Raw genomic sequence first — 22,855 nt, forward strand, 5'->3', positions numbered from 1 at the left:
GGATTTCAGCAAAACCAACTAGACTGAAATTCAAGCAACACACATCAAAGTTGCTGGTGAACGCAGCAGGCCAGACAGCATCTTTAGGAAGAGGTACAGTCGACGTTCGGGCCGAGACCCTTCCTCAGGACTAACTGAAAGAAGGGCTAGTAAGACATTTGAAAAATGTGTGTTGCTTGAAATTCCAGCATCTGCAGATTTCCTCGTGTAGACGGAAATTCATTGCCATTCTCTTTCTGCCTTTAAGTAGTCGGTGTGCAATTTCCTTGAACCACTGCAACCCTTTTGATCCAGGTACTGCCACAGTTCTGTATTTGCAGGATTTTGACAAGGTAGCCATACGGTAATTTAGATATATTCCAGACCTGTAATGTGCATGACTTGGAAGGGGATCTGTAGTTGTTGATGCCTTCGTGTGCCTGGCCTTCCAGGCAGTGGAGCTGAAGAGTGGCATTGGTGAGTACATTTTGTAACTGCTTCAACTGCAGTTACGATGTTGACAGAGCGCCTGGCTAACTTTTCTGGAGATTCACTCATCCAAGCAGAAGGAGTGCATTCCACCACCCTCCTGATTTGTTTCGTGTGCCTGATGAGAAGCATTTCAGGAACTGGGAGGTGAACCTTCAGTTGTAGCGACAGTTCGGTTTCTGCTCAATGGTGTTGTATAGCACGTTAAGGAAGACTGAGGGTGACTCAGTTATGTAGCGCGTAGTGCACAGCGCCAGCGACTGCGACTCCTGTTCAGTTCTGCCACTCTCAGCAGGGAGTTTGCACCTTCTCCCTCCGATCACAGCTCGAAGCCTCCGTTTCCTCCTGCTTTCCAAAGACATACTTGCCCGTGGGTCCCGTGGGTGTAACTGGGCAGCACCTGTTTGTTGGGCCAGAAGAGCCTGGTGCCATACTGCATCTCTAAGTTTAAAAAAGCTAATGCCATTGCAGGTTAGGAGCTGAATTATATCCTCATCTGATAGTCTGCCACCTATATGGTACAGATGCTGCAAGTCCCAAATCGGGATATATCCAATGTGTAGTGTTTGTGGCACCTAGATACGAGAGGTGTTCTGAATGATACTAAACACTGGTCATCCCATTTCTGACCTTACAGTGAAACAGCTGAATGTGGTCAAGCACAGGACCAGCTGCTGACATGATTGTCGAACGACAACTATTTCCTTTATACGGGACGTGACTTCATCCCAAAGAGAAGTCCTCATAAACTTCAACTTTTCTGGGACCCCCTTGATGCTCGGTCTAGTCAAAGTCTGCCCTAGGTTCAAGGGTGGCCATTTGCACCTTCTCTGTGAGTTTACTCATTGTTTAAGGCTGTAATGGAATTAGAAGGGAAGTTGTTCTGATTGAACCCAGACATGGCAACAGTAAATGAATTATCGAAAAATGCCAACGAATAGCAGTCAAAGACATGTTAGTCATGTTGCTGACTGACCTAATGATATTTTCGGTAATGATGGCCTACCAGGTTTTATATTTGTAGCTGGTTGGTTTAAGAGAGCTATACCATTTGCTTTTCTCTGCACTCTCATGCATTCCCAAGGTTGGCCCAAAGGAGAATGCTGAGTGGGAGGAAGTTGCTGTGAGGGATGAAGCGGACTTGAAAGGAAATTACAGTAAATGCAGGCCTCGTTACATACTTTTTTCAAAGTCGAAAATACCGGTGATTGAGACTAAACATTTCTGACTGAATCCTTCAGGATATTCCAGGCAATTCTGCAGATAGTTTCCATCACTAAGTCAAATGAGCAGCATTAAAAGAATGATTAGTAGAATGATGTGACTGGAATTAAATGGATAGAAATAAGTTTAATTAAGGACACACAATCTTCAATTTAGTAACATGTTTTGAGGGGATAATTTTTTTTTCCTTTTTCTTTTATTCTCTTAGAAACATGAAGATTTTGACTGTCCTGCATTCCCAGTCCTATGCCCTAATAAGTGCAATACTTTTATTCTGAGAGGAGAGGTAAGTTTGTTATCTTTAAGTTTCCTCACAGTACATTAAAAAAATTTGGTTGGTAGACCGCTGTTTACGTATTGAATTTGTGCAGGGAATGGACTTCGATTGTAAAATATAACATTAAAATTTAATTCTTCTGAAGAAGATAATCATGTATAATGTCTCTTCAGACAAATCAGCAAGGTGAAAAACAGAAGTTTGAACCAAATTGTGATTGTTATTTTATTTTGTTTACAACCCAAACATCACTGGCGACGTCTACATTTATTGCCCTAGGTATAGACGGAACAGTGCTACAGCTGGTAAAGCTGCTTCCTCACCGCTCCGGGTTCAGTCCTGACTTCTGGGGCTGATGAAAACTTGGGATGATGAAAATGAGTCAGGGTAGGAATAGTTTTAGAATGGGTGTTTGATAGTCAGTTTGAACTAAGTCGATTGAAGGGCCTGTGTAACGACTGTATCCCTCTGACTCTTTGAGATGGTGATGAGCTGCTGAGGCCTTCTGGTGAAGGTTCTCTCAAAATGCTGTTGGGGAGGATGGAATTCCAAGATCTGCATCCATTGCTGAAGCAGCAGCCTCATATCCGCACATCCGGATAGTGTGGAACAAAAGGAAGGGAGCCTGCAGCTTCCCAAGGACCTGAAGCCTTAGTCCTCCTCTCTGGTAGAAATTGTGAATTTAGGACGTGTGTATGTGGAAGGCTTCTATTTTGAGCTGTAGAAAGTGCTTTGTTTGAAGAGTTCTGTGCATCAGACCAAGAAGGCGTGGTCTCTGATCAAACATCTGCTCTTCATGTACGTAGTTGCGAGTTGGATTATGAGTTGTTGAATATGCATGCTGTTGTGTGATGGATTAGGAACTTATCTGGTAAAGGACAACAGAGGCACCAAGTACAGAAAAGGAAAGCACTCTTTGTCCTTGGTTCATGTTATGAGAAATTCCGAAAGCTTAACATGGCAATAGTATAGTTGTAACAAGGAACTGAAGACCTTTTTTAAAAAAATAAGTTTCATGCAAATATTACTGTCATTTAACCCTTGACTATGTCAACAGAGCCATGGTACTTTTATCCCCACATTTGCAGGCCGAGCTCTCCCAAAAACATGACAGCAATGCTGTAACATTTGACTCAGTGTGAGTGTAGAGGCTGAGCACAGACTTGCCAAGTTCATGCAGGGGCTCTGCCGTCTGAATCTGCTCTGTGTTAGACCCGTGTCCCAAACAGTCTGAACAGAGAGGACTGCTCATGAGAGACAGGTTAAATATTTGGTTATCCAAATTAAGTGTGATTTAATGTTTCCTGATACTTAAAAAAAAATTTAGTAATTGAAGTATTTATTTTCAATGTTCTGTATTTTTCAATCTGTTAACGGTGTTTGAATCTTTCTGACTGTGAGTGTAGATGTTTTTGAAGTTGACAGCTTTGAGAGCAAGCAAGGCTGATGTCATCTTTACCACCTGTAAAACAAATATTAGTTGGTACCTGGACAGGGCATGTTCTGATCCACTCATGTAGAACAAATGCCTGCACATTGCTTCAGCATTTGAGATCAGATACTTTAAAGGCAAAACTCAGGGTTCTGCAAAGGCCAGGTTTGTATGTTCTTAACCTGGTAATAGTATAGTTTATTCATATATCAAACACACATCCACCACTTCCGCTGACAACTTGTTCAACACTCGATCACTCTCTGAGTGAAGAAGTTCTCCTTAGGTTCCCTTTCAATAGTAGATGGGTCATATTCTGCATGGAGCTTGGTCACCAGTGGTGTGCCTCAGGGGTCTGTTCCGGGACCCCTACTCTTCGTGATTTTATAAATGACCTGCACAAGTAAGTGGAGAGATGGGTTAGTAAATTTGCTGATGACACAAAAGGTTGGAGGTGTTGTGGATAGTGTGGAGGGCTGTCAGAGGTTACAGTAGGACATTGATAGGATGCAAAACTGGGCTGAGAAGTGGCAGCTGGAGTTCAACCCAGATAAGTGTGAGGTGGTTCATTTTGGTGGTCAAATATGATGACAGAATATAGTATTAATGGTAAGTCTCTTGGCGGTATGGAGAATCAGAGGATCTTGGGGTCGAGTCCATAAGACACTCAAGGCTGCTGCGCAGGTTGACTCTGTGGTTAAGAAGGCATACGGTGCATTGGCCTTCATCCACTGTGGGATTGAGTTAAAGAGCCGAGAGGTAATGTTGCAGCTGTATAGGACCCTGGTCAGACCCCACTTGGAGTACTGTGCTCAATTCTGGTCGCCTCACTACAGGAAGGATGTGGAAACCATAAAAAGAGTGCAGAGGAGATTTACAAGGATGTTGCCTGGATTGGGGAGCATGCCTTATGAGAATAGGTTGAGCGAACTCGGCCTTTTCTCCTTGGAGCGACGGAGGATGAGAGGTGACCTGATAGGGGTGTATAAGATAATGAGAGGCATTGATTGTGTGGAGTCAGAGGCTTTTTCCCAGGGCTAAAATGGGTAGCACGAGAGAGCACAGTTTTAAGGTGCTTGGAAGTAGGCACAGAGGAGATATCAGGGGTAAGTTTTTTTACACAGAGTGGTGAGTGCGTGGAATGGGCTGCTGGCAACATTGGTGGAGGCAGATACAATAGGGTCTTTTAAGAGACTCCTGGACAGGTATATGGAGCTCAGAAAAATAGAGGGCTATGGGTAACCCTAGGTAATTTCTCAGGTAAGGACATGTTCGGCACAGCTTTATGGACCTAAGGGCCTGTATTGTGCTGTAGGTTTTCTATGTTACAATATTTCACCTTTCAGCCTTAACCTCTGAACTCTACTTCTAGTCTCACGCAGCCACAATAGAAAAACATGCATGCATTTACCCTATCTATACCTATCATAGTTCTGTATAACTAATCTTGCCCTATTTTCCAACACTCCAAGGAATAAAGTCCCAATCTATTTAACCTTTCAATATAACTCAGGACCTCAAGTCCTGGCAACATTCTTGTATATTTGCTCCGCACTCTTTCAATCTCATTGGTATCTTTCCAGTAGGTAGGTGACCACACAATAGTCCAAATTTAGCCTCACCAATTGTCTCGTACAACTTTGGTGACATAACATCAATATGCTTGATTTATGGAGGCAATGTGCCAAAAGCTCTCTTTGTGACCCTATCTACCTGTGACCCTCCCTTAACTACTTTGAAGCACTTGACATGTAGGTTGCACTCTGTATCAGTACCTTTCCTTTCTATAAAGAATACCATACCAAGGCAGAAATAAAAATAACTTCCTTTTCTTTCTCAGTTAAATAACCACCAGTTACAGTGTCTCAATGTGACGATGTCCTGTCCTTTCTCTCAGTATGGATGCAATTACCAGGTTAGTATATTTTAATCATTTTATTCCTATTAAAGTTTAGCTATGCTGATAAGTCTAGCTGATCAAATTCTAGCTGTAGAACTTGGAATAATTGGAGACATCTTAAAAGTCAGGGATTAGGCAGTTGGATTCTGGCAGTGTTGCAATCTGAAGGTTCTTCGGGTGTCAAGTAGAAGCCTAAAATCTTAGAGTGTAATAAGAACAAAAAATGAAATGAAATGATGGCAAGAAACAAAAAGTTGTGGTTGTCCTATACTTAAAAGCCAGCTGAATCCAAAAAGATAACAAGGCGTTCATGATAGCAAATAACCCATGAAATAGCCAGTTTCAAGTGGCTATGAATCCACTTATTCACAGTGACACCTGTGACACTTGCTGCAGAAAAACTAAGAACCATTGAGGAAAGCCCAGATTCAGCTATACTACAATTACTGGAAAATTCACTGAACAGTTATATGTATGATTATGTGAATTACATGGGCAATTATACAAAAATCCAAGCAAGCACAAGAGAAGTTAAACTATGAGAAAAACGCAAACAACAGGAATTCTGCAGATGCTGGAAATTCAAGCAACACACATCAAAGTTGCTGGTGAACGCAGCAGGCCAGGCAGCATCTCTAGGAAGAGGTACAGTCGACGTTTCAGGCCGAGACCCTTCGTCAGGACTAACTGAAGGAAGAGTGAGTAAGAGATTTGAGAGGGGGAGGGGGAGATCCAAAATGATAGGAGAAGACAGGAGGGGGAGGGATGGAGCCAAGAGCTAGACAGGTGATTGGCAAAAGGACCAAGAAAGGATATATGGCTGTGATAGCGAGTCTGAGTCAAAATGTGGTCGAAAAGTTGAAGAGCCGAAGAAATTACAGATGGGGAGCAGTGAGAGTTGGTTTCACTAAACTCCCCTCGAAGAGAGGATCTAAACTTCTTCGGTGTAGGCATCACCGGAAGAGGCTTCGCAGTAGTGAATTTAAAAACGCAAACAACAGGAATTCTGCAGATGCTGGAAATTCAAGCAACACACATCAAAGTTGCTGGTGAATGCAGCAGGCCAGGCAGCATCTCTAGGAAGAGGTACAGTCGACGTTTCAGGCCGAGACCCTTCGTCAGGACTAACTGAAGGAAGAGTGAGTAAGAGATTTGAGAGGGGGAGATCCAAAATGATAGGAGAAGACAGGAGGGGGAGGGATGGAGCCAAGAGCTAGACAGGTGATTGGCAAAAGGACCAAGAAAGGATATATGGCTGTGATAGCGAGTCTGAGTCAAAATGTGGTCGAAAAGTTGAAGAGCCGAAGAAATTACAGATGGGGAGCAGTGAGAGTTGGTTTCACTAAACTCCCCTCGAAGAGAGGATCTAAACTTCTTCGGTGTAGGCATCACCGGAAGAGGCTTCGCAGTAGTGAATTTAAAAACGCAAACAACAGGAATTCTGCAGATGCTGGAAATTCAAGCAACACACATCAAAGTTGCTGGTGAACGCAGCAGGCCAGGCAGCATTTCTAGGAAGAGGTGCAGTCGACGTTTCAGGCCGAGACCCTTTGTGAGGACTAACTGAAGGAAGAGTGGACTATGAGAAAAACAATGATTTTACGCTAAAATCTAAACAGCAGAAAGAAAAACCTATAATTTTCATTGTGTTATAGCAATTATAGGCACGATGCAATGTGTAAAATGAAATTCACACTTTTATGAGCTAACCTTGCTTGCTAACTCCAGCTGAACTTTACATTGTGAAGCTGAATTCAAATGTTTTTCTCTTGTTTCCTTCACCATCATTGAACTTTCTTCTGCTTCGTTCTTGTAGGGAAACAACCAAGAAATGAAAGTGCATGAAGCTAGTACAATGGCCCAGCATTTAAAATACGTGCTGCTGAAGAACGAACATCTTGAAAAAACGGTAAAGAGTGGAAAAAGTCCAATCAAAGTGTTTTGTTTTTAAAGTAAAGGCATTATCCAGCGGGCAAAATGAATAGTGTGCCTAATACATACCTGATCACTTTTATTTTGGGGCGTGTCAGTGTTCACAAGTTTGAAATTGTTTGGGAGAGACGAGAGATGAGAGAGTTGTTGGGAGAGAAGGGCAAATCTGCAGATTACTCATACAGCTTGCCCAGCAAAGTGCTTGTGAACCGGTTGTGTGTCTTCATTGTTCTCCAGAGATGAAAGCTGACACCTGTATTAAGATCTTAATGTGTCACTGGCTTTGAATACTGAACTGTAGAAATTCTTGCTTTGGAACAAATAGTTGAATCATTGTTCAGGTATGTGCATTTATTGCAGCAAAACCAATCCCTGAAGGAGAGCTGTCAGTATAGTTGATATCTTTTCTGAGGGCTGTTTATCCTTATCCAGTATGGTACTATGTTGTCATTATTCAAGGTGTCAGTGTCACTTAAATATCTAAACTTCTATAGAGTTATCCTAGCTTACATGCTACTTTATGTTTTTTCTCATCGCAACTTTGGGAGAAAACATTACCTTTTACTCATTACTCAGAAAGATGATCAGCTTGGTCCCTGATTTCTTCCTTTGATATAGTGAAGGGATCATTACAATTACGTTAAGGGGAAAACCAGAATAGCTTTTTGCCACAGTTATTCACGTGAATCCTGCTAGAAGCACCGTGGATTCTGGTTAATTACATTTGACCAGTACATTTTGGCCCAATTAAGCGTCTGGCCCTATTACTGAAGTTTCGTGGAAATAGTTAAAAGGAAAAGAAAACAAACTACCATTTAACTGAGTAGCTCTTTATGTGCTTAAATAAATACAAAACAAGTTGAACACTACCAGTACCTCTACAGTACTATATAACTATATTAGTTCCTAATAGTTATTGATAGAGGTATTCACCTGGAGCATTCTTTTGATTGATTATGAATGAACAAAATTAGCACAGACACCTAGTGCAGATAATGGACTGCTTCCGTACAATGTTTTAGATGACAGCATCCTCCAAATCTACATTTTCATTGTAACATTCAAGACTCTTGTACGTACCTTTGTAATTCCTAACTTGTTGAAGAAGTAAGATCATTTCACTTTCACTCCCAGCTGTTTCTGACATCTCCAAACCTGAGTGCTTGAAACCCACAGTGAGTGAAACTGTTCCCGAATTGTCTTAACTGCTTATTTCATGCTAACTACCAGCTGATAAAAATCACTGCTTTTTGAACACAAATGCGTGTAACTGACGCTATTTAAAACCGATCACTGTAAACACGGAGTAGTGTCTAACAGCCACACTGGTGCGTTGACTGAAGCTAGTTAGAAGCAGTTCAGCAACAGTCTTCTGCCCCATTAAGCAGCATAGTGTCCCAAATAAATGACGGGAACCTTGGCTATTTTCTGGATTAGTTTTTGTCCTTTAAACCTTGTCCCAAATAAGCAGCTGCCCTGATTAACAGTGGTCCAATTGACTGGATCCACTGTACTTGTGAATACACGTGCAGCCAACCTCTCCTGTACCTATGACAAGATGATCAATGAGGTCTTCTAAATGAGTGAAGTTCTAATCTGGTGCTGGTGTGCCTTTAAGCAACAATTAGCCAATACTAGCGGTAGGTTTAAGTTTTCTGTTTCACTTTCAGCTTCAGAGAAAACACTACAAAAAACTAAACTTGTGTTTCCTTCTGTGTTTGAATGTGAACATAATTTTATTTAAAAACAGGAGGTTCTTACTATCCTGGGTGATGAGTCCCAGCAGACTCTACTGAGTATAGTTTCACATGAAGCTCCATTGTTCATGGTCTTGTGGTTTCTCATTCTGGAAGGTAGTTTAACCTTTTGGAAACGCCACCACACTCAGCTACATATTTGCACCATAATATCTGGGAATGTTATAATTACAGTAGTTATCAATATCTAAACAGACTGCTCATTTTATCTTATTGATTACGTTCCCTCTAACATTTTTTTACAGCTGGGCAGACCAACCATTGCTCTGAGCAGGAAATTATTACACTGCCTGGAAATTATGTGGCACTTTATATTAACATTATATAAAATAAATTCCAGCTGTGCTGCAACAAAGGCTATGTGTGTGGGAGCATTTGGTTATTGCGCGGCCACATACCTACGCAGCTTAGAGGGAACAGTGGTTATTGCTGCTGTCTCCCCCCCCCCACCCCCCGTCTCCTTTCTTCTCTCTGTCTCCCTCTCCATCGTCTTCTCACTCATTTATAATTCGCCTTAGAGAATTACAAAGTAGATAGTTTGTTGGGGGCTGTGAGTATTAATGTTAACACAGTTTAGCCTTAAAATGTTATACCGAATTAAGAAGTGGCCTAATAAAATGAGAAGCTGCTACTAAAAGGAATTTATTGTTGTAAGATTGTTTTGACTATGGCTGATTTCAGCTGACTGGTATTGAGACTGGTTATATTGCTCGGTACATTTTTAATGATCCTGCCACCAAGGTCAGTGGATATACAAAGTTATCTGTATTTTCTTTATTCTGTAAATATGACAGACCCAGTTAATACACCATCTAGTGGTCTAATTGATGTCCGGAGCTAAAAGGGTGATGTGGATGCTGAACTGGTGAACAAGCTATTAAAGGCACATGGTGTGTCACATTATGGTGCTGCAAATTCCACCCCCGCCACCACACTTGAAATGCCCATGTTTAAAATAGACAATTGCTCATTCCAGCGAAACGGCAATACTTATTTGCAGTCATCTCATTTTAAAAGTTGCCAGCTACAGATGTTGGTGTGGTTGATGTATCTTGGGCTTAAAAAGCAGTGTCTATTCATTCGATTATAGAAACTACATTCAAACTGAGAGGTAATCCATAAAAGTGTTAATATTCCACTATGAAGAGCAAGGCCTACGGGTATCCCATTTCAACACTGTTGATGATGAAGTTTCATGCATCGAGTGAAGGCTTCACATCTGCTTGGGTTGGGATGAAGGCTGCTGTCAGGATAGCTGAAGTGAATTCCTGTGGCAGATAGTTTGGGCGGCACTTTGCCATTCAAAGTCTGTTGAGCTGCGGCTTGCCGGAACCATCACGACCAAGCATCATAAGGAGTGAATTAGTAAGCAGACTCTTACTTTGCTCAAGGACGCCATGCACTTCATTCGGAAAATGCCAAGGAAGGCAAGGCCAGGCCTTTTTTTTTTTTGTTTAAAATCTTATTGCTTGTGTTCGAAAAAGAGACTTTTAAGGCTGCATTATACTTTGAAAAGCATGAAGACATGTTAGGCTTCTGATGCTGAGTCACACTGGAACATGTTTGGCAGGGAAATTCATCATTATTTCTGAAGCACCTCACAGAACAGGTTGGATGATATCATTTCGTCTGTCTGAAAATTGTGATATCCACCTGACCAACATACAGTGAGTTTGCTTTTCTGGGTTGTTGAGAAAGATAGATTTGGCATTGCTTCAATGAGGAAAGTACTCCCAACTCATCAATATTGCCTGGATTGGGGAGTATGCCTTATGAAAACAGGTTGAGTGAACTTGGCCTTTTCTCCTTGGAGTGACGGAGGATGAGAGGTGACCTGATAGAGGTGTATAAGATGATGAGAGGCATTGATTGTGTGGAGTCAGAGGCTTTTTCCCAGGGCTGAAATGGCTGCCACAAGGGGGCACAGGTTTAAGGTGCTTGGGAGAAGGTACAGTGGAGATGTCAGGGGCAAGTTTTTTACACAGAGGGTGGTGAGTGAGTGGAATGGGCTGCCGGCAACGGTGGTGGAGGCGGATACAATAGGGTCTTTTAAGAGACTTTTGGATAGGTACATGGAGCTTAGAAGAAAAGAGGGCTATGGGTAACCCTAGTAATTACTAAGGTAGGGACATGTTCAGTACAACTTTGTGGGCCAAAGGGCCTGTATTGTGCTGTAGGTTTTTTATGTTTCTATATTCTCTTCAGCAGATGTAAGATGTGGGTTTCATCAGATGAAAGGAAGAAAATAATAATACTTTAAAAATCATCAGAAAGAGAATGATTGGGAAGGAGATTTCAGTTGGCATATTCTTCCAAAGTTCACTTGCTTACAATTTGGATGGAGAGATTGGGAAAGATCCACTCTCTGAATATGGTGCTAGAGCAATAATCGATCAAGTAACCCCCAGAGATAAAATCCCACGATGGAATTTAAATTCAATCAATAATTGAGCTTTTTTTCCAAATTGTTATCATTAGTAACAATGATAAGAAAACGGATTGTTGTGAAAACCCATCTAGTTCACTGAAGTCCTGCTGGGGAGGGAATTGCCCAGTCTGGTTCACGTGGGACTTCAGACTCACTCCTTTGGCTGACTCCGAAATAGCTGAGCAGTCAACTCAGTTCAAAGGGTGATTCAGGGTTGCCAAGAAATGATAGATGGTCTTTCTAGTGCTACCTCGTTCATGAAAAATAAATAAATTTTAGAAATCAAGAATCATCAAAGGAGCTCATTTGTCATCTGATGACTGTAGCGAATTGTTTGTTTCCATGGAAAATAGATTACAGGTTATCTGATCGAGGGATGTCGACATTTTACTTGGAATTTAATGAGATTGCCAAGCACCGGTTTTAAAACCCTAGAGTCCTTATTGCAGCAAGTAGTCAGAATCTGTAAATCAGTAGCCATGCAAATGACTGAGAGGTGAGATTGCAAAACCAAAGAGTGGCTCAAGGAGAGTTTTGTTTTTGAAAATATTCAGATGATAGTTCCTCAGATCCTCTTCATGATGGTCAGTATCACCTGAATTGTTTCAACTTTCAATAGATTTAACATTCTCAACACTCAAGTTTACTTCAGCTTTTAATGTTCACTTCTCTTATTAATAAAGTGACGTATTGTACTGTACTGTGAAAGCTCCAGTTACCGATCAGCTTTATCCGCTCGCATTGTTCTGCTTTCTTTCTGAATCATTCATACAACATAATACATTTTACAGCCTTCCAGTTTTAAAACAGAGTTTAAGAACTTCAGACCTTAACCACCACACCCACTTTTTCGCTGAGCAAATGTTACTGGGGTAACTGCACCCAGAACCACAGGCGGCAACAAAAGTTAAGATGGAATTTGAATGTGGAATTGCATTCACTTATGACTAACACATGTACTGAGATACGGTAGAAAACTTTTGTATGCTATCCAGACAGACCGTGACATGTATACTTATATCAAGATCTTAAAAAGAAAGCAATACAGAATATAGTTTTTCTTTTACAAAGAAAGTGCAGTGTTGGTAGATAGATGAAATGCAAGGGGACACGATGAGGTGGATTGGGAGATCAAGAATTTATCTTTTAGCCTATGCGAGGTCTATTCAAGAGTCTGATAGCAATGGGATAAAAGTTTTCCTTGACTCTAGTAGTCATTTCACTCAAGGTTTTGTTTCTCCTGCCTGACTGGAGAGGGAAGAAGAGAGAGTAACTGAGGGAGGGTGGTTCTTTGATTATATTAGCTGTTTTGCCAAGGCAACAGGAAATATAGACAAAGTTAACGATTAGGATCCTGGTTTCTCAGATAGGCAGGTTGCATTACAACTTTCTGCAATTTCTTGCAACTTAAGACAGAGCAGTTGCAGCACCAATCTGTTACGCATCTGGATGGGATGATTTCTATGGTGCATCTATAAAACTCGGTAAGGTTATCAGGGACATGCTGAATATCCTGTACTTTCTGAGGAAATAGAGGTGTTGGGGTGCTTCCTTGGCTGTAGCATTCATATGGCTGGAGCAAGACATATTGTTGGTGATATTTATAGTGCATCTTGGAACTTGAAGCTCTCAACCATCTCCAACTCAGCATCATTGATAGAGGCAGGGCCTGCACTCCACAAGGCTGCCTGAAGTTAATGACCGGGTCCTCCTCTGTAACTGAAGATCTTTTTTTAAAAAAAAGCTACAAATGCTGGAAATGTGAAATAAAAGAAAACAATGCACATACTTACCAGTCAGATGGCACATGTGGAAAGAGAAAAGGTTAACTTTTCAGAATGAAGACTCACCCCGCCCCGCTGTCTGCTTTCTTTCCACAGATGCTGCCTGACTTGCTAAGTGTTTCCAACATTTGTAGTTTTGTATTTCTCCTCCTGCTTTGCACATGCAGAGTTTACCTGCAGCTCTCCTACCAGAAAAGCCTGAGCCGCAGATATTTCTCTTTTGCCATAATTTACATGCTTCTATCCTCTAGTGTTTTACCCCATTCACTAGACATCTTTTGTCACTATTATATTGTGCATCTCCTGGTTTGCTCAAGGGTCAATAAAGTTAAATATTAACTCTGTTCACTTATACTGCCTTCCTTCCGAAGTAAGAACAAAGCTTTCTGAAGTTATTGGAAGTATTTGCTTTAGAACCAGTTTTCCTGTTTTGAGTTTAACTTCTTGTATTGCACAAATCCCATGATGGGTTCCTGATGTACCACAAATGGGCAGTGAATTATCTAGTGTTTGCCAGGGCTGGTGCCCAAGAAGGGCCATGGAGCTTGGCAGCTGGTTTATTTTGTTGTTGAAATATGATACATCAGGAACTGATTACATTAAGGACGTTATTTAGCTGGAAAGGTTGTCGAAAAGATTCATAGTGATGTTATCGGGACTGGAGCCTTTAGTTATAAGGAGAAGCAAGATAGACTTTCTTCCCCCCTTGGAATACAGGAGTCTGAGGGGCAACCTTAGGTGCATATAAAATTGTGAGCAGTATTGATAAGGTGCATAGGCACATTCTTTTTCTTTGGGTAGGGCATTTTGAAACTGGAAGACATGTATTTAAAGTGAGAGGGGAGAAATTTAAAAGGGACCTGAAAGAAATCTTTTCACAGGTGGTGGGAATACGCAACGGACCGCCAAGAAAACTGGAGTGGTGGGTATGTCGTTGCCCATTAACTGGAGTCTGAAAACTCATACTTGTTCCTCAATCACACTTTATTTACTTGTGCACAAAGGAAAGCAGCGTGGCTCCTGTCACTGCACTGTTCTGAAGTTTGAGCAGAGCAATGCCATTTTTATGTAGAATTGGCTAGCAGTTACAAATACTGACCACCTGGTAAACTGTGGGTTGTTTATATTCCTTATTTGTATAATGGATCGCCATTCACATTGCAGGTGTTAAATGACACTTTGAAGTTAGTAAAGTGATTGTCCACTAGTCGGAGTGTGCATTGCATTCTTCCATCACATCCTTTTCGTGCCAAATGGCTGCAGGTTGATGCCATCCAAAGGGAAAGTATGCTCTTCAAGGGCTTCTCTTCAAAGACCTTTCTCACCTGGGTTGACTGTATGCTATCTGTCAACTATCCTTGCCTGGACATTACCTTAATCCTGCCCATGCTGCAGCTTCAACAGGTACTATAATAATGTTTAAAAAGCAGTTAGACAGGTGTACAGATGGAAAAGGTGGAGATGGATATGGGCCAAATGCAGTTATATGGGGCAAGTTCGTATGGCTTTCTTGGTCAGAATTGTTGAGCCAAAGGGCTTGTTTCTGTATTGTATAACACACTTTATTCTGCAGATCTCAATATGCAAAGTACTTAAAGATATTGGTGGTGCATTGAATTTTTTTTGGGATCATGGCGAGATGTAGACTAATGTCCTGATCTCTAGAGATCACTTGTTAACTTTTTTTCTGGATTACTGAAGCTAATGAATTTTGATATCTCTAATAAAAATCTACGTTTAAACTTAGTCAATGAGAAGGTTCACAACTGTAGAAACTGTTCTCTGATTCATCCACATCCTTTCCATGTTGTTTAATCTGGCCGTCGTACTGATGACAAAGACTCATTACATTTGTATAGGTGTATGGTTTAATTACTTCTTTTGAATACTAGACTTTATGCATTGTGAACTCAGCCTTGTGTGAACATTTCATTTTAGATCTTAGTTGGTGAGATCGACTGTTCCAGTACACATTCATGCTAATTGTGATAAACAGTTGACTAAAATAACTAAAAATACATAAATTTGGTTTTGGGCTCGAACAAAAAGAAAACTTTGTGTTTTGGAGTTTATATGCCAATAAGGCTAAACTGATTTCTCAGAGTCGGAACCTAGCCCAGCAGTAATTTGGTGAACTGGTTAACGCAGAAAATTCTGCAATAGTTATACTTCAAGAATTGCTAATGACATGACAAAAACAGAAATGCTCATATTTTTGCAATAATAGGGTAAAAAAAATTATTGATAAATATTACATCCTTAACTCGCTGAGCAATTGCATGGATGCCTGTTTGAGGTTCCTTTTTTCTATTTCTATGAAAACATGTAATTTTTTGGAAACTTGTAACAGTTTCTTCATTTTTAAAGATGTCATCCTTTCTGAGAGCTGGCTGTGGGTTGAGATCCCGCTCCAAAGGCTTGAGCATGTAACATGGACTAGCTCATTCGGCAGGATTTAATGATTAATTTTGTTTCTTCATTTATGAGATGTTGCTGTTCCTGCAAGACCAGCATTTATTGTACTGTATGTAGTATGTAGAATGTAAATTCAGAAGAAGAGCTGGCTTTTTTATCCTGTTGTTAGGAGGTAGAGAGCCTAGTGACATGGTTACATGGCAACTACCTTGCCCTCAATGTCAGCAAAACAAAAGGGCCAGTCATTGACTTCAGGAAAGAGGAGCAATGCACATTGCTGCTGTTTACATCCACATGAGGATTGAGAGCTTCAAGTTCCTAGGAGTGAATATCACCAACGACGTATCCTGGTCTAACCATGTAGATGCTATGGACAAGAAAGCTCTTCAATGGCTCTACTTCTTAGGAGGCTAAACACATTTAGACATCTGCTGTCACCAAGTTTGGTTGATGCACCATTGAAACAAAAGAAGTTGACTGCAGGGAGTTGTGAACACAGCTCAGCACATCATGAGACCAGTCTCCCCTCCATGGTCTCTGTTTTCACTTTTCACTGCCTTGGTAAAGCAGCCAGCAGAATCAAAGAGCTCACCCCCTTGCACACAGTCTACACTCCCATTGGGCTGAAGGTACAGAAGTGTGAACACATGGACGAACAGACTCAGGGACAGGTTTCTATTGCACTATTATAATGGTTCCCTAGTACGGACTCTCAACCTCACTATCTTGTTTTGATCTTGGACCTTATTGTCTACCTACTCTGCAATTTCTCTGTAACACTTTATTCTTCACGCTGCATTGTTTTAGCAGTATTCCCTCTAGACACTGTTATGACAAATTGATCTACAATCTGTTGCTTAGTACATGTAACCATACTAAACTAACTTGCCAATTTATTTACTTGCACTAGGTTTGTAAAAACAAGTTCTGTTTTTTCCTTGTATACTCTTCCTCCATTGTACAAAAGTTTGGCAGTGGCGAATATTTTGATCCATTCTGCTTTTATTAAGCTTATTTTCTTAGAAATATCAGTGGCTTGGAAGCTGCCCTACTGTGTCACTAACATCCTATTGAAAAGTAATCCTCTCTTTGTAACTGTAGCTGTGACAAGAAGAATTTATACTGACAGCTACATTCTTTCTCAATCTAGCCATCTAACCTCCATAACTGATCCCTCTTAAAAGAGTTTCCTCATTATGTAAAAGACCTCAATGGCAATAGTAAGTCGTTCTTTGCGAAATATTAGATAGAATGCAGCAGTATTGTTTAAGTGTATGAAAGTATAAGGTGTCAAACGTTACAATTTCTTCCAGAGCTGACATTTCATTATGTTTTGTGGAAGGATCTGATTCACACTTGGGTCTTGGCATCGTCTACATATACAGTTGTATGATGCGTGTTGGTGGGCTGTAGTCTTTCAGTGATGGGCGAGACTCCAATTTAAATCTCACAGCATATAATTCCTTCATGCAGGATGTTCCCAAATTGGTGGCATCAAAAAACTGACTAATAGCCTTGAGCAGATGTTTAAGGTGTCAGTAAGAGAAGTTTAAGGCCTCAGTGTTGAAGTTCCATCTGTGTGATGGAAATGCCAGATTAGGAACAAAAGAATAAAGCATTTCCGATTTCATGGAAGTAATTATTGAAGTCAGCAAAAAGTGAAAATATTGAATCTTAATGGTATAATAGTGCTTGCTAGGAGAGATTCCGTGCTAATTTTTTTTTATTTGCTGCAGGTCTTGGATCTTCAGAACAAGTTGCAAGAAAAGTGTAAAATGGTTGATATCATGTCAGCCCAGATAAGCCACTTGGAGAAAGAACAAAGTAAATTTGCACAGCTCGCAAGTAAGAACGAAAGTCGACTTGGCCACATGCAGGTAATACCTTTAGGCACAGAGAAGGAATACTTTCGTATTTGTAGATCCTTGATTCTTAGTTTTTGATATAATTAATTGTAAAATGTTGAACAATTAGATAAATGAGAATTTGTCCTGAATAGATCAGTTTTCATGTAATATGTCCTTTTTGGATTGCAAAAATAATCAATCTGTTAAGGCATTGACAAAAAAAAACCTGTAAGAGTTGAACAATAAAGTAACTGAAAAAAATCGTCTTGGGGCTTTTAGTCCATGAAGGATGTAGCTGAGGAAAATTCTTACAGAGATGTGAATTATCAGGAAGGTTTGAAAAAATACCAAAATGTGAAAAATAGATTGTTACTAGACAACAGGGTGACCCGTTGGGGCACCCTTTGAGAGAAGGGTAGTGCAGTCTCATGTGACCAGAATGAACATTAAATTTTCCTGAATGCTATTGGTATCACATTGCTTTGGAAACTGAAGTAGAAAACCCCAGTTTATTAAAGAACGATGCGTAGCAAAGCAAATACAGCTCCTCCTCGTTTAACGAAGGACACTTGATGGCATCATTTCTGGCTTATCTGCCATCCAGGACATCTCAAATGTCCTCTTTCTTTAAGGATCATGGTTTCCCTTCTGCTGTCATCAATGATGCCCTCACCTGCATCTCCTCCATTTCCCACACTTCGGCCCTCACCCCATCCTCCTGTCACCACAAAAGGGACAGAGTTCCCCTTGTCCTCACCTACCACCCCACCAGCCTCCGAATCCAGCACATTATCCTCCGCAACTTCCGCCACCTTCAACAGGACCCCACCAGTAAGCACATCTTTCTCACTCCACCCCTCTCCACTTTCCACAGGGATCGTTCCCTCCGCGACTCCCTGGTCCATACATCCCTCCCCACGGATCTCCCACCCGGCACTTATCCCTATTTGCATAAGTGCTACACCTGTCCCTACACCTCCTCTCTCGCCACCATTCAGGGCCCCAAACAGTCCTTCCAGGTGAGGCAACACTTCACTTGTGAGTCTGTTGGGGTCATCTGTTGCATCCAGTGCTCCCGGTGCGGCCTCCTCTACATCGATGAAACCCGACGCAGATTGGGGGACCGCTTCGTCGAGCGCCTCCGCCACAACAGACAGGATCTCCCGGTTGCCACCCACTTCAACACCGCTTCATACATACATGGCCTCCTCTACTGCCATGATGAGGCTAAACTCAGGTTGGAGGAGCAACACCTCATATACCGTCTAGGTAGTCTCCAGCCCCTTGGTATGAACACAGAATTCTCCAACTTCCGGTAATTCCCTCCCCCCCCTTCCCCCATCCCAGTTTCACTCTGCCCCCTCCCCCAGCTGCCTATCACCTCCCTCATTGTTCCGCCTTCTTCTACTACCCATTGTGTTTTCCCCTATTCCTTCTTCACCTTTCCTGCCTATCCCCTCCCTGCTTCCTCTCCCCCACTCCTTTATCTTTCCCCTTACTGGTTTTTCACCTGGCACCTACCAGCCTTCTGCTTCCCACCCTCCCCCCACCTCCTTTATAGGGCCTCTGCCTCCTCCCTCTTCAGTCCTGACTAAGGGTTCCGGCCCGAAACGTTAACTGATCATTTCCGCGGATGCTGCCTGACCTGCTGAGTTCCTCCAGCGTGTTGTGAGTGTTGCTCTGCCACTCTTGTACCTCTCGTTGTCATTCTGGAGATGTGCAGCCCTTTCATCCCCTGAGTCTTAATCTCTTCTGCCGTTTGTTGCTTGTCTCTGATCCTGGAGACGTGCATACCTCTCCTCCTCTGTCTCTTCTTCTCTCATCTTTTTTTGTCCTGACTCTTTGATCCTGGAGTTGTGCGGCCCTGGCCTCATCTGATTCTTGTTCTCTCCCTCTCCTTGCTGCTTCCCGACGAAGTTTGGCATCATCTCTTGACCATAATGTCCCCCTTCCCTTTCCACGTGGCATAATTAGGCTGACCATTTTTTTTTACCCTAATGCTGGATAGAAGATACGAAGCAGTAACATCAAAGGATGCTGATTATTCTTGATGATGTGGTTGGCGCTGTCCTAAATGGACGTGATATAGTCACCGCTGTCCTTTGACTGCAGCAAAGGGTTTTATGGGTGTCTTGAAGTACGTCATTACAATAAGATTTAATTATCTCTTATTGATGGGTGGCAGTTAGATCTGTCCCAATCCTGCACATGCTGATGGTGATTAGCAGAATGTGACCCTTCGAAATAGAGCTGCCTTGCCCTTCTGCTCCAGTAGGTGTTGCTGCTGTGGCTGGCCGTGCGCATGCATCCGGCTGTCGCGTCCCGATTTCCATGAAGGCCGATTGGGTCTCGGGTTAAAAGGGAGCCTGTTTATTTTGGCAAATGAGCAATTTTAAACGAATATATAACACTGAACTTCGCCTGCATTCTATAAGTTAGTGTATTTTAATTCGATTCAGCCAAAAAAAAGTGCCGCTGTAATGCACCGTTTGTGCTAATTGGAGGTCACAAACAGACCGACAGACAGAGCATGAAAGTTTTAGTAGTATATAGATTTCAGGTATAATTGTACACTAAATTCTGAATAGCCAGAAATAGAGAACAAAGAAATTAAATGTTCATGAAACATTTAAAATCACAGTAAGAGCAGAAAGCAGGGTCAACAGAGGGCCACGGTGTAGTGGAGTAATGTCTCGGGGTAGGATGTGACTTCAGACGAAATGAAGAATGCTCTCTGTACTTGAACAACCCAGGATATTGCAGTATCCTTGAAGAAGTGGCTCACTATTGACCCCAGAGAAATATTCACGAGATTTAATGTTTCAAAGTGAGTGTGAAGATAGTGGCATCCTTGGTGTGGAACAGTCTATAAATTAGATTAAATAGTTCTTACAGACACCAAAGTCAGGAGAAAACTGAAATCCCAGCCTTGTGCATCAGTGCAAGAGTCTCTTTGAACAGTTTCCAAGGCTCAGTCATCTTCAGTTGCTTTATCACTGACTATTATAATGTTATTAGGAAGAATGTTCACTGATTACACAATCTTCAGTTCCATTTGCAACACCTCGGTGAATAATGCACTAAGCCCTAAACAACGCTCAGCTATGACTGCAAACACCAGGAATTCTGCAGATGCTGGAAATTCAAGCAACACACATCAAAGTTGCTGGTGAACGCAGCAGGCCAGGCAGCATCTATAGGAAGAAGCGCAGTCGACGTTTCAGGCCGAGACCCTTCGTCAGGTATGACTGGCAGGTGGCCAGTGGGATTGTTGCCAGTTATTCTCTTTTGAGTACATTGTGCTTGTTGGTCGTTGTTGGACCTGCACTCATCACAACCAGTGGAAAATATTCCACCATATCCCTGACTTTTGCCTTGTTGAGTGTGGATCGTTCTTGAGGTGTAAGTTGATGTCTGAGGATATCCAACCTCAGTGATCGGTAGTTATCTCCAAGGATATTGATGGTGGGGGGACTCTGTTGTGATAACAGCATTGAACATCAAGGATAGCTGCTTTTTCCTTTTCTAGCCAATAGTTTACAAATTTTTTTTAATTCAGTGACTGTATAATAATTCCCTACTGATGCAATTGCTTCAAGTTATATAATTCTAATAGTTATAATCAATGTGAAAATGCCTCCATTGATATTATTATTTACTTATTTATTTCTACATGTGTATTGGACTCTGTATGAACTTTGAGGCCAGCTACGGTAACACTAGCCAGTTAACTATCCAAATTCTGCAGACGCTGCAAGTTCTGGTTCGCATCCACCCTCGTGCAAATGATTTTCCATTGTTAGCCAACTGTTCTTCACATTTTTTTCTCTTCAATTCATTGAAGCATATCTTGCTCAACAACAGCAGCTTGTATTCATATAAATTCTTTAATGTAGCAAAATTTTCTAAGCTGCTTCACAGGAGCATTATCGCATAACGTGACGACTGAGCTACTTTAGAAATACGTTTTATGGAATAATTTAAAAGGAAAAGAGGGGGTAGAGAGGCACTACTTCAAAGCTTAAGGCATTGTTAGCTGTTGATGTAGCTGCCAGTAGTGCATCAATTAACTTTGGGTATGTTAAAGAGGTCAGGTGCAGGACTGTGCGTACTCCATGGGATTATAAGGTTGGAGGAGTTTATAGAAAGAGGAAAAGGCAAGGTCGAAAAGGGATATGAATTAGTCGATGAAAATTTTAAAATCCAAGTAGCACAGGATTGATGATCAGACTAACTTTGAGTACAAAATATGTGATCGAGTTTTGGGTGATTTCTAAGTTATAGAGGTTAGAATGAGAATGCCCATTTGAAGTAGTCAAATTTAGTACAAAGGCACGGATAAGAATTTCATCAGTGAACAAGCAGAGTCAAGAGACTGTGTTACTTGTACTGAAATGTGCTGCAGTTTGCATCCTTGATTAGATCCATAATAACTTGCATAGTGGAGAGGGATTTGGGTGAGAAAGGCTGTATGCTTGCAGAGAATGGCCATGATTAGAAATGGACTTTGGAAGCAGTTCACTTGGGAACTCAGAATCTGTCATTGTGTCTTTCCTGCCCTGCTTTGCTTATAATAAAAGATTTTACCTTTAGTCTGAAGCTGGCATTGACTTTCTCACATTAGGTCGCCAGGAATGCTTTCCTCCTCACCTGAACATCAGGCATGAACCCAGGTCACCTGCTGCTTTGGATATGATGCTACATTGTATTAAATGTATACAAATTTTTATTTTTATTTTTGCAGAAAATGTTGGCCAGTCAGACAGATAAGCTGATGAATATTGACCAAACATCACAACAGACATACCAAAGGCAGGAAGAGAGTGCTCGAGATGCCAAAATTCTGAGAGAATCTATAGACCACCTGCAGACCCGAATTAGACAACTGGAGTTCCCCTACAGAACTGCTGGACCAGGCTCAGGAGCTGCTAGCTTGAGTAAGTGTAAAGCAGTGACTTTGCTCATACTGTCTGTTATCTAAAATGCGAATTGAAGTGTGGGAGCAGTGCAAGTTGGCCCCTATGTAAAAGAGTGTTTGCAACCCAGGATGCATTGTTAATGTGCAGATTTTCACGAGAATGGAGAATCATAAAACTCGTATTTTCATCCTGAAACTCAACTGGAGAGGTGATAGCTCAGGCAGTGAAGAGAGGCAGAGGAATTTTGTCTCTATGGGGAAGGGAAGGAGCTGGCTGAAGGCAGCTAACCAGATAATGGCAAAGTTAATAATTCCCACTTTGTCAGAAGTTACAATAACAGTCAAAAAATTAATTTATTATCATATGCATAAGTGCAAGTATGCACAGGCGCAAATGAAAAGATTATTTGCAGTGGCATCACTGGCACGTAGCATCAGATACACAAGGATAACAAATAAAGAATGCAATTAAA

General features: G+C 41.5%; 1 protein-coding gene across 5 annotated transcripts in view; it reads left to right on the forward strand.

Annotated features, from left to right (window-relative positions):
• traf3 (TNF receptor-associated factor 3) overlaps positions 1 to 22,855 on the forward strand; it is an 83,007-nt gene that overhangs the window by 49,999 nt on the left and 10,153 nt on the right. For all 5 annotated transcript variants that reach the window (XM_063047536.1, XM_063047524.1, XM_063047528.1 and 2 more), the window contains exons 6-10: positions 1,901 to 1,978; positions 5,242 to 5,316; positions 7,118 to 7,210; positions 17,354 to 17,494; positions 22,209 to 22,401. In XM_063047536.1, coding sequence (XP_062903606.1) covers positions 1,901 to 1,978; positions 5,242 to 5,316; positions 7,118 to 7,210; positions 17,354 to 17,494; positions 22,209 to 22,401 — 580 coding nt within the window. The remainder of the gene's footprint in view (positions 1 to 1,900; positions 1,979 to 5,241; positions 5,317 to 7,117; positions 7,211 to 17,353; positions 17,495 to 22,208; positions 22,402 to 22,855) is intronic.

The sequence above is a fragment of the Mobula hypostoma genome, chromosome 1 (genome assembly GCF_963921235.1).
Source record: "Mobula hypostoma chromosome 1, sMobHyp1.1, whole genome shotgun sequence".
NCBI lineage: Eukaryota > Metazoa > Chordata > Chondrichthyes > Myliobatiformes > Myliobatidae > Mobula > Mobula hypostoma.